Source organism: Lycorma delicatula, chromosome 5, assembly GCF_047948215.1.
Source record: "Lycorma delicatula isolate Av1 chromosome 5, ASM4794821v1, whole genome shotgun sequence".
NCBI lineage: Eukaryota > Metazoa > Arthropoda > Insecta > Hemiptera > Fulgoridae > Lycorma > Lycorma delicatula.
Window position 1 is genome coordinate 164,626,947 of NC_134459.1, and position 17,645 is coordinate 164,644,591.

Consider the following 17,645-nt stretch of genomic DNA (forward strand, 5'->3'; position numbering starts at 1 on the left):
ATCTATATTACTTTAGTCACGGTGATTTTAGTTTTCCTAAGTTGTGATCATACATATACTCATTGTTAAATTGAAATCTGTGTTTCTTAGCTTTTTTTTTTATTTTCTTTGCAAAATAATGTAGGCTAGTTTTTGTGAAAAAGTTTTACCAATCTTAGGTGTGAGTTAATTATTTTTAAGAATTGCTTTAGTTTACCCACCGGGTTGGTCTAGTGGTGAATGTGTCTTCGCAAATCAGCTGATATTGAAATCGAGAGTTCCAACATTCAAATCCTAGTAAAGGCAGTTACTTTTATACGGATTTCAATTTTAGATTGTGGATACCGATGTTCTTTGGTGGTTGGGTTTCAATTAACCACACATCTCAGGAATGGTCAACCTGAGACTGTACAAGAACACTTCACTTTCACTCATACATATCATCTTCTGAAGTAATACCTGATGGTGATACCCAGAGGCTAAACAGGAAAAAAAGATTGGTTTAGTTAGTTTATTTCTTATCTTTGTTACTTTTATTTACCATGATATTCATTTTTACGCAAGAAACTTATTAAATAGGGTTGTTATTTCTTTGTAGCTTGCGATGAAATTTACTGAAACAGTTTATCACAAAAAATAGTCTAATTTTAAATGTATGTTGTAAAAAAAATCATTAAGAAATAAATTTTAAAAATGACTGTAATAATAAATAATAAAAAAGGTGTCAGTTCAGCTGCTATGGTGATGGAGAAGGGTGCAAAAGAATAAAATATCAATATATTTGTGGAGTAAATGGCAATAGCATTAACGTTAAGTCAGGAAAAACAAATCTTAAAATTTGGTTGGAACCTTGATTTATTATTACGGTTTATTATAGTTTTATTTTCACATAACTTCTTATTCAATTTTTTGTTATCTGTTTTTTCTATCTTAATAGTCTTGTCTTATGCTATCTTCAATTCTTTAATTAAAAGTCTTTTCATGTATGCTGATGTATTATTATTGCATATTTTCAGAAAATTTTGATTATTATTATTATTTATTTTATTAATTAATGCATTTATGTGTTTTGTTTTATAACCATTATTAACAGCTATATATTTTATTCTATTAATCTCTTTTGTTAGTCCTTTTTTTAATTATTAATATAATTAAAAGCTCTATTTAACATGCTGTTATATGTTGACATTTTTTGTGTAAATGGATGTATATGATATGGTAAATTTGATTAATTCAGTGACCAGTTAATTTGATTAATCGCCCGTAACATATATATAATTTATATATTTATATATATATATATATATATATATATATATATATATATATATATATATATATATTATATTAATCTGATCACCTAAGTACAGAATTAATAAATAAAATAAAATAGTTTGACACCTACCTTATTTCATAATTCATGCAAGAGCGCTTTCACGAGTTGCTTGCGTCATCAGTTGCTCCACATAACTTTTTCAAATCATAAATGATTTGTATCAAATTACATATCAAAATTGGAATTGGAAAATTGGAAAGTTGGAATTAAAAATCATTTTATTATACTTAAGGTTTAAAATTTTAAATTGTTAAAAGAACCTTTTCTAAATTAAAATGTAAACAAAATAATAAAACTAAAAATTTTTAAATTCAAATATCTTATCTTTTCCATATATATTTGCTTGGTTAGGTTATGTGACTGTTTAAATAATAAATTCAGTAATCAATGCTTATAGTCGAGCTGTTATCTTAATAAGTAAAATATCTTAATATGGAGAATATGTAAAATGAACAGTATATTTTATAAATTACTATGAATTTATTCAATTCTCCAACATTGTAAGTGATTAATAAAATTCTCCGGTAATTATGCATAATCATTGGATTAATCAAATTTACTGTAATATATATCTATTAAATAACATATTTATCGTAGAAATAGGAGTTTTCTAAATATTCTCACTAATTTATATTTGTTTTTATTAATCTTATTATCTAAAAAATTTATTATAATATTTACTTCATTTTGTGTGTTCTGAGAATTTGATATACTATTATTTTTTTCCATATTTTGTGAATAAATTTTTGACATTATATTACTAATTTATGAATCCACAGTCAATCTTTCTTTTTGCATGTAATAATTTATGCCAAATTTGAAATAACTGTGATTTAAGCATAATTCAAGTAACATTATTACTTGATCAACTCTTTTTTACGTTGTTTTTAATAAGTACTTTTTGTGTTAATTTTATTGTATTAGGTGTGATCAGAAAATAACTGAACTTTATATTTTTAATCCTTATGGTTAATTTTACAGATTATCGGTCCTTCTCCGCTTCAAAATCCTCTCCACCCCTATTCACACACTTTTTTCAGCGGTGTTTCCACTTCGTGAAGCAGGCCTGGTTAGCTTCATTTGAAATGGCTTTTAAGGTCCATGACGAATTTGCTTTAATGTCGTCAATAGTTCAAACGCCATCCTTTCATTACTGACTTTAATTTTGGAAATAAAAAAAATTCAATATGAGAAAGATCTGGCAAGTAGCAAGGCTAAGAGAGGACAGTCATCTGATATTTGGTTCAAAACTGACGAATTGACAAAGCTGAGAGTGTGTGGGCGTATTGCTGTGGTGAAGGAACCACGAATTGTCTCGCAACAGTTCTCGTCTCTTTTTGCTGATTTTTTCACGTAACTATTGTTAAAACGCCTGTACGCACAACCCCATTAAAATCTAAAAAAACAGAATCACTTTAACATCAGATCAAGACTGACATGCTTTCTTGGGGCATGGAGATTCTTTGTCAATCCACTGTGTGATGATTGAACTTTTGTCTCGATGTCATAGCCATAAACCTGGCTTCATCTCTTGTTAAGATCCTTTGCACGAATGTTTCATCATCATTGGCTTGTTCAAGACGTTGCCTACAAACATCCACTCTATGTTCTTTCATCAAACAAGGAACAGACTTTGCTTTGCTGCAATTCGATGCATGTTCAATTTTTCAGTCAAAATGTCATGTCATGATCCAGTTGAGATGCTAACCTCTTCTGCACCAGATTGTTGATTTTCTGAACGTGGTTGTCATCGGTTGAAGTCGGAGGCTTTCGTGGTCGAGGGTCATCTTCAATTGACTGATGACCGCTTTTAAATCATGAAAATCATTTGTAACATTGCATATGACCCAGAGCAAACATCATCTCTATAAGCTTGTTTCAAAAATTGAAACGTTTGTATGAAAGTTTTCCTCAGTTTTAAACAAAATTTTACATCGCATCATTGCTCCTGAAAATTGCACATTATAAAAATCAATACTAACACTTAAACACGTTACACTCAAATAAAAATAACACAAAAACTAAAAATGTTGTTACACGTTATAATTAGTATAATTCAACATGTTTGTTTATTTTTTGAACACACCGTGTATCTATTACAGGTATGCATATACCTGTAGTATGCATATCTTTGATATCAAAAGATATTAATTTATCTTTTTTCTCTTATTTTTATTTTTTTAATTTATTTGCCGGTTCTAATCTGTTTTGTGTATTATAATTAGTTGTTAATTTCAGGTTGTTTCAATAATCTAGAAAAAATCTTGCAGTATTATAAAACGGAGCTGTTTTACAGTTCATTAAAGGTCTTATTGGAAATCCATCTTTGTATATTTTTATTAATCCATTAAAGTATGATGCTGATGGATTTTGTTTTATGTATTTATTTTTATTGTTATCGTTAGTTACTTCATCACACTTTTTTAATGGTTTTAATAATTTTATTAATAATTATTTTTCATAAATTTATTTTAAAAATAGCTGACCTGGCAATGCTTCGCCATTGCTAGATTTGAGTATATATGTAGATTAAATGAACACAAATGAAAGTTTGATAAAACATTAAAAAAATTAACAGTAAGGAACTTCACATAATTTAACCTTTCCCTTTTTTCCTTCTTCCCATCTTCCCTTTCTCCCTTCCCATCTTCCCTTTTTTCCTTTATCCCTTCTTCTCTTTTCCCTTTCTCCCTATTTCCCATTTTCCATTTTCATGTAACTTATATGTTCTAAATATGAACCAAATCAGACCATAAATACAATTTTTCTAAGTATCTTGAACCCAGCACCATCCAGCGGGTCCATTTTTTGCAAAAATATTTCTTTTCATGTAACTATTATATATTCAGAATATGAGCCAAATTGGACCACAAATCCATTTTTTTAAATATCTTGACCCCAGTGCCACCTAGAGTTTCCAAAGTAATTCAGAAAATGTCACGAGCATGTGCACAACAACTCATCAAAGTTTCATCACAATCAGATGAATGGTATATGAATACATACGGGACAAAGAAACATTCATTTTTATATACGGTATATATATATATATATATATATATATATATAAGATTTGGATTTTATACCACCAGAATGCTTAAAAATAAAATATTTATCAATAAATATATATATATATATATATATATATATATATATATATATATATATATAATTAAAAAATTGTAATTGTCATTTAATTTTTCAGAATATGTATTTAAATTACGGAGAAATTGGACAAACAATGAAAGAATTAATGGATGAGTTTCAAAGAAAAGCTAAAAGTCAACAAAAAGTCGAAAGTATTGCAGATATGAAAAACTTTGTTGAAACATATCCACAATTTAAGGTATGTTAATACAATTTAAATACTTGTTTGTCTTCATATTTTAATTTAATATCATTTCAACAAATTTTTCTTGATAGTAATAACGCATCATTATGGGTGAAAAACCTATAGTGATAGTTTTACATATAAAACAAGTTTTTATCCATCTGTAGGATTTTCTACTTGTACTTTCAAAAATACAACATTTTTGCCTGCACCAATTACTGACAAAACAAATAGTTTTGAGTTATCTGGAATTTATTGACTGACAGTTGTCTACGCATTAAAATTCTCATAATTATTAATTTAGGGTTCAGTGAGCATCATATCCACTGATAGTAATATTCTCAGTAATGCAGACATACAGTAATGTAGTTTCATATTTATTTCCCTGAATGGGCCTTGCCTTGCCCTATTATTATAAATTAATTGAAGTTGTATGTTTTCAATTCTTAATGTTTGATCATTTTTATTTTTTTTTTGTCTTCAGTCATTTGACTGGTTTGATGCAGCTCTCCAAGATTCCCTATCTAGTGCTAGTCGTTTTCGGTATACCCCCTACATCCTACATCCCTAACAATTTGTTTTACATATTCCAATCGTTGCCTGCCTGCACAATGTTTTCCTTCTACCTGACCCTATAATATTAAAGCGACTACTACAGGATGCCTTAATAGGTGGCCTATAAGTCTGTCTCTTCTTTTAACTATATTTTTCCACATGCTTCTTTCTTCATCGATTTGCCGCAACACCTCTTCATTTGTCACTTTATCCACCCGTCTGATTTTTAACATTCTCCTATAGCACCGCATTTAAAAAGCTTCTAATCTTTTCTTCTCGGGTACTCTGATCGTCCAAGTTTTGCTTCCATATAAAGCGACACTCCAAACATACACTTTCAAAAATCTTTCCTTGACGTTTAAATTAATTTTTGATGTAAACAAATTATATTTCTGACTGAAGGCTCGTTTGGCCTGTGCTATTCAGCGTTTTATATCGCTCCTGCTTCGTCCATCTTTAGTAATTCTACTTCCCAAATAACAAACTTCTTCTACCTCCGTAATCTTTTCTCTTCATATTTTCACATTCAGTGGTCCATCTTTGTTATTTCTACTACATTTCATTACTTTTGTTTTGTTCTTTATTTTCATGCGGTAGTTCTTGTGTAGGACTTCATCTATGCCATTCATTGTTTCTTCTAAATCCTTTTCATCTCGGCTAGAATTTCTATATCATCAACGAATCGTAGCATTTTTATCTTTTCACCTTGTACTGTTACTCCGAATCTAAATTGTTGTTTAACATCATTAACTGCTAGTTCTATGTAAAGATTAAAAAGCAACGGGGATAGGGAACATCCTTGTGGGACTCCCTTTCTTATTACGGCTCCTTTCTTATGTTCTTCAATTATTACTGTTGCTGTTTGGTTCCTGTAAATGTTAGCAATTGTTCTTCTATCTGTGTATTTGAACCTAATTTTTTTAAAATGCTGAACATTTTATTCCGGTCTACATTATCGAATGCCTTTTCTAGTTCTATAAATGCCAAGTATGTTGGTTTGTTTTTCATTAATCTTGCTTCTACTGTTAATCTGAGGCCTAAAATTGCTTCCCTTGTCTTTTTAATTTTTCTGAAATCAATTGGTCTTCTCCTACCACTTCTTCCACTCTCCTCTCAATTCTTCTGTACAGAGTTAAGATTTTTGATGGCTAGTTAAGCTAATTATTTTGTATTCTTCACATTTATCTGCCCCTGCTTTCTTTGGTATCATGACTATAACACTCTTTTTGAAGTCTGGTGAAACTTCCCCTTTTTCATTAATATTACGCACAAGTTTGTATAATCGATTAATTGTTTCCTCACCTGCACTGCGCAGTAATTCTATAGGTATTCCGTCTATTCCAGGAGCCTTTCTGCCATTCAAATCTTTTAATGCTCTCTTAAATTTAGATTTCAGTATTGTTTCTCCCCTTTCATCCTCGTCAACTTTCTCTTCTTCCTCTATAATGCCATTTTCTAATTCTAAATTTTTTTAAGAATTTATAATTATTCTGTTGTTGACAATAATTCTATATATTTTTTTTTTTAATATGAACAGTTCAACTTTAAAAAAGAACATGATTTAATCATAGAGTACTATTGTTTTAATATTTAGCTATTTTTATTATTTTAACAAGCAAGCCAATAAGGTTTATTTAACTTGTTTTACTCTATTCTATTTATAAATTATTATATCCATTGTTGATTTAATTGTATGTTATATTATGCATCATATTATTTTTAATTTTTTTTAGAAAATGTCAGGTACTGTTTCAAAACATGTAGCTGTTATTAGTGAATTGTCAACTCTTGTGACAAAACGTAATCTTCTTGAAGTATCAGAAATGGAACAAGAGTTAGCATGTCAAGACCAACATTCTGCACAACTTCAGGTACAACTATTTCTTTAATAATCATTTATTATAGTATGTAATATAATTTTATAAACTGTTGCCATATATAAAATATTTAATCTCTCTCGATTGTTGTTTTTTCGATTATTTTATTGTTTTTTCTTCCAAATTATGAGATTCTCTTAGTTAAAATATATGAAAATTTTTGTTAAAATGGTTTTTCCATTAGTTTATTGGTAAATATTATCAATCGTTTAACCTATAATCGTGAAATTTAGTGCATTAGAATCAGGCAAATGGAAGGTGTAGTAAATGAAGACCAGTTCAGTTTCAGAAAGTGCACGGTTACAAAGAAGACCTACTCATACACTAATCATACATGGCACGCTTATAAAGAATAAATTCATTTGGAGAAGGCCTATGATAATGTAGATTAAAATAAAATGTTTTAATATTTTAAGGGAAATTGGATAAGAATGTGGAATGTGAAATGTGAGAGGCATTTGGAAATTTTTTGATTTGACAGAGCTGGTACAAGTATGATCACATGACTATGGTATTTGTTTAGTATGATCTTTTACATGATGCGCTGTAGTTTTTAACATTTTCATTTAGTTGCTTGTTTGTAGTGATTGATATTACAAACAAATATTGACATTTTCAGACAAATAAAATTGAAGTTCTAGCTGTTATAAAGTACTTTGTTTTAAAAGGTTTAATCTTGACGAACATACAAAAATAGTTAGATTCCATATTAGAGGATTATTCCTCCTCGTTTTCAACAGTAAAAATGTGTGCTACTGAATTTAATCGTGATTATGTGTCCATTCAAGATTATGAAAGATCAGTATACCCAAAAACCACTATGTCCAACAAAATTGTTTCAAAAATCCACAATGCTTTGACAAATGATCACCTGAAGGTACATGAACCTGCTGACATTATAATCATCTTATAAGTCTGCTACATTTTTTATATAAAAAAGCTTTTTGCTTGATATGTACTTGTTGTTAACAGTAAAAAAAAAATCATATTTGACTGAACACTTCTTGACAGTGTTTAAATGTATTTAAACGTGATGCTGCTGAGTTTCTTTGATGTTTTATTATAGTAGATGAAACTAGGATTCACCATTACATTCCAGAGACTAAACAGAGGTTGGGAACAGAAGAAAGGTGTACCAAAGAAAGCAAAAAACTGTTCCATCTACAGGAAGTCATGACTACAGGTTTTCTTTTTTAATCTTTTGATATGGTGCTCTTTGACTATCTGGAAAAAGGCAGAATCATCACTGGAGAGTATTAGGCTTTACTACTGGGTCGATTGAAATGTGCTAAATATCCTGTCAATCAAATAGACAAACAAGTAGTGCTAAAAAATACAATCAAATGACTTCAGACTAAAAACTTCACATCTGGCCAAAAAGAAAGTGTTTTTTCACCATGATAATTCTTCTACACACATCTCGGTTTGTTGCTCCAAAATTCCATGTCCTATGCTTCGTAGTGCTTCCACATTCATCAGATTTGGCTCCCAGCAGTTACTTCCTCTTCCCAAATTTGAAGAAATAGCTTGTTGGACGAAGATTTACACAAATGATGAAGTCAAAACCGAGACAACTGCTTATTTTACAGAGTAGGACAAATCACATTGTAATAAGGATATTAAAAAGTTGAAAAATAATCAGTCTGTATTTTACAAATTGCATCGAGGATGATTCTTGAAAGAATTTTGTATGTTGTGTGTAAGAGTGAGATTCCCCTGTAATTGTTAGGGTCTGTTTTCTCCTTTTTGTGTAGAGGATGGATGAGGGCTGTCGTCCAGCGTTCTGATAGTTCTTCTTTGATCCAGATATTGACAAGCTGTTGATGAAGTACAATTTTTGCTGATCTTCCTGCACGTTTACAGATCTCTATCTGATCTCCTGCTGCTTTTTAATTCTTCATCTCACCCAGTTGTTGGTAGACTTCATTATTGTGGGATGGTTGATGTCTGATTGTGTTGTTTTGTCATTGGAGTGTTGATCTTGAAGTTTAGGATTTCTATCAGTTCTTCGCAATTTACGAGTTTGTTGAAATATTTACCTAAGATTTCCACGTTGTCTTTATTGTTACGGGCCAGTTAAACGGTTTCAGTCTTTATTAGTAGGGTTGGGGATTCATATTTTTGGAGCTGATTTTTGGAGGTTTTGTAATAGTATCTTGACTGTGTTTTATTGAATTCTTCTATTGACTTCAGTGTGTCTTTATGGTGTTATCTTTTTATTCTCCTTAGGGTTCGGGTGGTTTCTTTTATTTGTTAAGAAATCTTTTCTTTGACAACTTCATATTTTATTTAATAATAATAATATTTTTAGTTTTCAAAATAAACCTATATAATAATTTAATCCCTTTTACTGTTATTTATTTTGACAGCGTATAAGGCACGTAATTGGTAACAGTAAAGTGCGTGATGAAGAAGCATGTAAATTGGTTATGTTGTACGCTTTAAGATATAAAAGACATTCAAATAATGATATAACTGGATTAATTTATGCGTTAAAGAAACGAGGTGTACCAGAAAATAAAACAAATGTAAGTAATTATTTTTACCATTTTGTTTTTGTATATGTATTTACTTTGATGTTACATAATAACTTATTTACAAAATACTTAAAACGGTAACTCACTTGTTAGTATTATATACTTTATTTATAAACAATTTACTAGTATGGAAATCCCTGAATGACTTTAAAACCGTTTCAGATAGAATACTGTAACTTTCAGGATAATGTATCAGTCAACTGATACCTTTTAATGAGAAATAGAATTTCAACCCCTTAGTCCAGGGGTTGTAGCTCAAATATTTTAAATGGTAACACTTTTTGTGCGGTCAATCATTTTAAAGGTCTCTTTAAGACAAGAAATATGGTATAAATAAAAAGTTGATACGATGTCTGTACCAAAAATGGCGGTAGGATAAAATTTATATTTGAAAAATATTATGTTGATAATCTAAGGAACTGTTACTGCAAATAAATAAATTTACAGAGATTTGATTAATTGGATATTATCGAATAAATTTATTAAAAAAAATTATTTGTTAAGCGTATTGTTTACTTATTTACTTACACTTTATTTTAATAAATGTTCGAAATGTTATCCATCCGTTGTTTGACAGTGTACCAGTCAGTTGTAAGAGGATGATACTGTATTATCCAATGATTCCCTAATGATAGTTTTTGCCGCTTCTTGAATTCTAGTTTGTAAATCATCGATATCTTGGGGCTTACTATGATAAACAATACTTTTTAAACGGCCCCGTAGAAAGTAATCCATTGGTGACAATTCAGTTGATCTCGCTGGCGATTCTATTTGACCCCTTTAGCCAATCCGTCTTCCAGGAAAAAATGCATTTAAAATTTCATGTACCTGAAGACTGAAATGAAGCGGATCTCCACCACCTTGTTGAAACCAAATATTTTGGAAGTCGGGACCAACAATGTTTTGAATGTTTGGAATGATCTAGTCGAAAAGCAAAGTCTCATATTTCACTGTATTTAAATCATTAAATATTGATTGTCCACCAACAATACCTGCCTGTACAATTTACTTTGGACCGGATACTTAGTATTTGCCTCACGATACTAGTGTGGATTAATATCAGTCCAGTATGTTGTTTAATAAATTAGGATCTACATAAATATTGTTCTTTATAATTTCACAGAACTCAAATCTTTGATCATAGTCATCTTGCACCGAACAAATTTTGAAGGGTTTGAAATTTTCACTATTTAATGTGTTGGACATTGAGAAGTTGAGAAGTGGTGGGAGAACTCGTAATGGGGTTTGGTTGTAACCGATCATTAAATCAGTCGTGCATAGCATTTGTTGGGGAGCAACATCATGTTCACTCCAACAGCGAGCAGTCGTGTTTTAGCACTTGTTGAGAGCAAGATCACCTCCACCCGCAAGTCAGTCATGATTAGCATTTGTCATAAGTAGCACGGTTCCATTCCGTCAGCAAGTGTTTCATTATGTGCATTTACTATATGTCTTGTAGTTTAGTGAATCTTATTATAAATTAACTATTGTTTATCTTATTTATCAAGTATCTTTATTCTCATACTGGTCCAAGGGATTGTTCCAGCCCAAGCATTATCTTATACAGTCCACTATCTCCAAATCAACATAATTTTTCTACTTACATGGTATCATCTTATCATTCATTTTACCCAACATTTCTATGATTTCATTATTTTCTTTGGTTCCCTATTCATTATTTTTGGTCCTATAGGCCGCATTATTTTTTGGTTTCCTAATCCTTCATAATCTACGAATCTCTGAACTTTAGTTAATGTTATATTCTTGCGTTGCTGTTTGAGTCAAGGAATGAGGATTCTCAATAAATTCTTGCATAATCTCTTAACGATTTGTTATTTTATTGCAGATTTGGGCCTCCCTGGTTTTCCCCTATTATTAATGCTCCTCGTTTCTTCAAATTGTTTGATGGTTTTTGATACTGTACCTTTTGAAATGCGGTTATGATTATTAAATGTTACGTTGAACAATTCACAGACTTCACTCTCCGACATAACTCTACTGCAAACCTCTACATAACTAAAGGTGTGACCCTTTCCTGTTCACTAAGTGACCTGCTGATAGCAATGTTAGCAGATACAGAAAAAATTAATTCAGTAAAAAACAGTTACAAAATAGGGAAAAAATGTAAATAACAAATCCAGTAAAGGTAGAAAAAATCAATTATACTCATTACCATTAATATAGGCAGGTTGTGCACGCAGCTTACAGTCTCCACCATAGGATCTCAGTTCATACACACTTATGCTCTCACACACAAGATGTATAAAATAGTAAGCGATGTTTTTCTCGCTGTTACTGCGGAAACAGGGCATTGTTTTTGCGGTAACTTGTACATGGTCATGCAAAGTAGGAGAGTTGGGTCATAATGGGGGCAACAAGACGAGTAGATGCTACTGAAGGGGTAGGGGAAACCACAGATGTAAATGGTAATGAACATAGCTAACCTATCACAATAAATTCTCATGAACTAAAGTAATAATGAAAGACTCTAAATGGAATATTATACGACAATGAAATAAGCTACATTTTTACAACAGCGGTAAGAAACCATTAATGATCAACTGATCAGTATGATTAGGTGACAGTATTTTTATTTATTCATTCATTAAATTGGAACAAAAACAATTTTTTGTGTTAAACAATACAATATAAATTTGTTAAAATGTAAAGTTTACCTTTAAAATAAATTTTAATCAAACTAGATTAAATTTGAATTTAATTCAGTTTAATTTCATTTTATTTAGTTTTATTATTTGAACTACTAAATTTATTAATTTTTCAAAATCCATTCTTTATCCCGCTGCTATTTTGGTTACAGGCATCATACCAAGTTTTAATTATACCATTTTTCTTGTCTTAAATAGATATAGACATATAGACCTTACAGATATATACTATATCTGTATAAGGTCTTTGTCAACTTGTCAGTAACTGAGTAACTGCATATGCTCAGATGTCAGTGGGAGTACAGTATACATACCCGCTAAGGTAGCTGATTCCGCATCTCTCCCACTACAGTGGCGCTGCTCCCCTACCATTCACAGGCTCCTTTAAATGAACAAATGACAAATCAAATTTTCAATTTGTCACCAACCATCACCTGAAGAAGAAGAACCTCCCAGCAGATGCCAACATCCCTACCGGAGCAGCAGGCCTCGCTAAGGGAGCCGCTGGGCGCGGACGCTACCACGCAGCCTCAGCTTGCCACACTTCAAGCTCCCTGGCTGGCAGGCCTGGGGAGAACTGCCTCGGTCATACCAGCAGAAGACGACCAATGCCGATCCAATGCTGCGGGGCTCTGGGGGCTACCACTACCACGCTGTAGCTGGGACCCAACTACCGCTGAGAGGAAGTTCAGTCAGATTCCAGTATATATGAGCCGCAACTCTCCGCCTACAGCCAAGCCAACATCACTGGAGTACAGCTTCCAGACCCAACAATACTTGTCAGGGCTACCTCACAAAAGGCACAAACGACCCTTTTCAGAGCCATCACTCAAAAAACTCAAACAGCCCTTTTCAGGACTACCACAAAGTTTTAAAGTATCAAGTGCCATCGAAGCCATTCGACAATAATATATATTTATATTGGGTGTATCATGAAGTTCTCTCAGGTCTTTCATAACCTATTCTATGCATGAAAATAATGAAAACAGTTCATATAAACATATGTTCTGGAATGCGTCGTTTGCAAGTTATGGCTAGTGAAAACTGTCACTTGAATTGCAGCAATCTCGGTTAATAAGGTCATACTGAAATTTTTAGGACTTAATTAAGGGGCAGAATTAGTGATTTGTTATGGTTTTTTACCAAAGAAATCAAATAAAATGTGTCCCAGAACTGATTATGCACAATTTTTTGAGAACTCGAGTGAAAACCAATAAATTGGGATAAAGAACCTTGTTTTTATGTTTAAGTTGACAATAACTTTGTTTAATGTGTGATAAACACATAAAAGATTTAAACAAAACATGTAGATAATTAAATTCTGTGAAATCGATTTCTAAAATTGATCCTTTCAGGAATCATATTCCTCTGCACTGTACAAATTATATTAATCTGATCAACCCAATAATAGTTTTTTAATTATTTATTCTGAACTTGGGTTGATTGGATTAATATTATATATATATCATAATTAAATATGTATATGTATATACACAAGGTTTGATAAAACCGGGTTCTAATCCCAGTCAGGCATGGCATTTTCACACGCTACAAATCATTCATCTCATCCTCTGAAGAATGCCTAACAATGAATCTGGAGGTAAAAAAAAAAGAAAAAATATTTGATTGACCCTTATCTGACTGTATAAGTCCAATTGTCGTAGTTTTTTTTTTGTTATATATGTTTACACAGAGGTCTATCAAGATGTTTGCTGTCAGCAAGCTCACATAACTTCATTGATGATCATTTAATACAGCATATGAAATTTTGTGAGAATTTTCTTTCCGGGTATCGGGATTGTTCATTGACAGATCTATGATCACATTTAAGTTCAGCAGCCCGCTTTTTTACCATCTAAAACAAGAGAAGAATCCTTTAAAGTGGAATACAACTTTTTTTATATCTGTTGAGGTTAACCCTTTGTAATAAATTGAACTTCAATATCATCATTTTTTTCAAAAATGTCAAAACTTGTTAACTTAGTACTACAAATGAGCAATTAAATGCTTATATTTGAAACTTCACATTTCATCAATTGTTGATATTTGTGCCACCTCTGTGTCAGCCCAAGAACTTTCTGAACAACGCTGGATATATGTTATATCTAGCTAAAAACATTAAGCTGGAAAAGCTTAAGCTTTGAAACTTCTCTGCTTGACCTCTGAGAAGGTCAAAAGGGGAAGGGGATAGAGTAATCGCACGGTGTTTCTCCTACCTGTCATAAAAGCATCGTATCATTAACATCACTCAATCAATTTTTTGAAAAAGGAAAAAAATTAAAACTCTGAAACTGATATATTTTGAAAACCAGAATTTATAAGAGATCTACATAAAAAAATAATCTATATTTTTATTTTTAAATGACATTGACTCCTATAATTATTACTCATTAATAAATGCCAGCAATAGGAAATAAAATAAAACAATTTTTTTTTACCTTTGGTAGAATATACGGAAAATAATTTAAAATATAATATTTGTTATCTCACATCACATATTTAATTTAAAGTATTTTACTCCTCAAGAGATTCTAGTTGTTGCAGAATATTCAGATCGTAAAGAATGCATTTATTTTTACTACAGTTTTTTTTATTTATTAATACTGTTTTTTTTTGTTTTTCTTTTAACAGAGTTCAAGATATTATTGTATTCATAATCGGTGGAGTTACGTATGAAGAATCTTTAGCTATACATCAATTAAATCATACTAGTACAATACCTGTTCGTGTTATACTAGGCGGTACGACAATACATAATTCACAAACGTTTTTACAAGAAGTATTAAATGCTACACAGCATTTACCTATATCTCATTCGAGAATGAATCGCAATTACCGTAATTAATGAATTAATTATTATAACAATTGTTATGTATATTAATTGGACTGATATTTGTAAATATATTAATTTGTTATTTGTACATAATTTTAATTTTTATATTGTTAAATTATATGCTATTCTTTTTCATTTTTGTTTTATAATCATTTCTTTAAAAAATGTATGTAAATGAACAAAAAACGTTTTTTTAATGTTAAGTTACTGTATAAAATATATTGAAATAACTAACCAATTATTCAGATAATATATGAAAGTATTAATTCTGGATTTACATGCAAATTACTATTGTTATCATTAATTGTAAGATTTTCTATGTATCAGTTTACAATCTAGTTTTGTTCCATATATTTTGAGTAAACATGACAAAAAATATTTGTCAGAAATTTCTGCTGGCTGGCCTGTAAATCATGACAGCGTTGAAACTATTATTATTTTTTTTGTTTGCTAATATTTATTTATTTATGATTATAATAAAGAATACATCTTGGAGAGTATACTATGAACACAAAATTACAGTTTTTAAAAGTCTTCTAGTTTTGATGTTATACAGACAAGCTCTTTCTGTAGCATGTTCCATAATTTTTGTTAAGTGTCGATGGTTGTAGTCCCTAATTTCTACATGAATGTTTTCTTGTAGTTGTTTTCTTTTCTTAGATGTCCTCATAAAACAGAGTCAGGGACCGTTAAATCTGGAAACTGTAGCAGCCTGTTCGCTGCAGATTTTTTGGAAATTATTTGTTCACCAAAAATGTTTCTATTAAATTTATACATTGTGGCTATTGCAAGTGGATTCATCTCGTGAAAACCACTTTCCAGGTCTGTTTTTCTCAATGTAAATCTTATGAAATTTTGAAGCAGCTCCTTATTCATTCTCCATTGACTCTCACATTATCACTGTTGTTGTTTTTGAAGAACGGCCTGATGATGCCCTGTGATGCTTTTGAAACAGTACAGTTCATGCTGCTGTGTAATTCCTTGATTTTTGGTGCTCCAAATTGTAATGTTCTATCTATTTAAAAAACTGTAAAGGTGGAAATGAGCCTTATCAAATATAATCAGACTGTAAATAAATTTGTTTACTTCCCTTGCCAGTTTTTGAAATCGGACTGTATAATTCAGCCGTCGCAAATAATATGCAGGTTTTAATCCTGTACCCGTCGAATCTTGTACGGGGAAAGGTGTAATCCATGTAAAATGAGCTGCACCTACATACAAGAGATGCGACGTTGAGTCACATCTCCTGGTTGACGCCTCTAGTTCTTTAACACTTTCTTGCGTACATTCCTTATTCACTCTGTCCTAGCTGACTGTGATCTGATATGTAGAAGTTCAGCAACTGAACCCTGTTGCTGGAAACTATCTGTTAAGCAACAAAACATTAATTCCTAGGGCAAATAACATTAAAATGTTGACAATATGTTTGCTGCGTTCTAACAATTGAATGTTTTTTAAAAAAAAAAACTGAAAGATTTCGGTGCATTGTAGGGTTGTTAATTTTTCCATTGTGAGTTTTCACACTACTGGCCCCAAATTCTAAAACAAAAGAAAAGATTTTAATCAGAAAAGTTGTTACTGATCCAAACCCTGTTGTGACTTATTGGCCACCCATTAGATCTTGTAAATAAAGAAATGAAATCATGACAAGGAAACGTAGTAATATATCTACAGTTATGAAGTTCGAATAAAAAAAAAATTTATTTCATTCAATTTTTTTTTTTATGTTTGCAGTTAAAATCCCTTATTGCACTGTTTTTTCAGCATTTCTGCAAAACTCTATCTTTCATGATGTTCTTCTATGATTTTTTCTTTCAATTTTCCAGAATTCAAAATTATAAATTCTTTTCCTTAATAATCTCTTTCTAATATATCATCAGCAAAAATATTTAATTCTTCTAGGACTTCTCTTTTTATAAACCAAATATGACCAAAGTTTGGTTTAACTGTTTTGCTACTGTAAATCTCAAAACCTATTTTATTAATTTATTATTATTCATTCAGAAAATGAGTCTGTAAAAACATAATCTTCGCTTTTTAAAATGCTTTGTGAAATATTTTCTTTTTTTTTTGTAAATTTCATTATTAGATTTTATAATCGAATTCCATCTTTGATTTTTGGGCCTAGGATTTTTCCTTCATATTATTTTCTATTTATTCAGCTTTATGAAGTGTTGAACATTCAAATGCGTACAAACTTTCCAGTTTTATAGTTTGAGTTATAATGCTGTAATTTTGTGTTAATGATAAAGTTTTTTTTTTGTTGTAAATGCATTGCATTAGCCTCTATTGAATTGTTTTTCCCAGATGTTTAAAATGGTATACTTTTTCCATATTGTATGTTTAAAAACTTCTGTGAATCTTCTTTGTTAGAAAAAAAATTCAGTTTTTCAAATATTTGAAATTTTTTTTGTTGTGCATTTTCTTAATAGTAATTTGAATTTTGGCCTCTTTTTCATTGTGTTCTAAAATTATAAGATCATCATCTCCAAAGGTCATATAATTAATAAAATTCTATCTTTTTCCGATTT

At 30.6% G+C, this 17,645-nt stretch overlaps 1 protein-coding gene across 1 annotated transcript in view; it reads left to right on the forward strand.

Moving 5' to 3' along the window:
* The window catches only part of LOC142325783 (vacuolar protein sorting-associated protein 45-like), a 40,480-nt gene extending 25,174 nt beyond the window's left edge, over positions 1–15,306 (forward strand). Inside the window, exons 8-12 of the mRNA XM_075367814.1 lie at positions 4,521–4,661; positions 6,935–7,072; positions 9,448–9,606; positions 11,075–11,181; positions 14,844–15,306. Coding sequence (XP_075223929.1) covers positions 4,521–4,661; positions 6,935–7,072; positions 9,448–9,606; positions 11,075–11,181; positions 14,844–15,126 — 828 coding nt within the window. The 3' untranslated portion in view covers positions 15,127–15,306. The remainder of the gene's footprint in view (positions 1–4,520; positions 4,662–6,934; positions 7,073–9,447; positions 9,607–11,074; positions 11,182–14,843) is intronic.
* Positions 15,307–17,645: the final 2,339 nt, after the last annotated feature.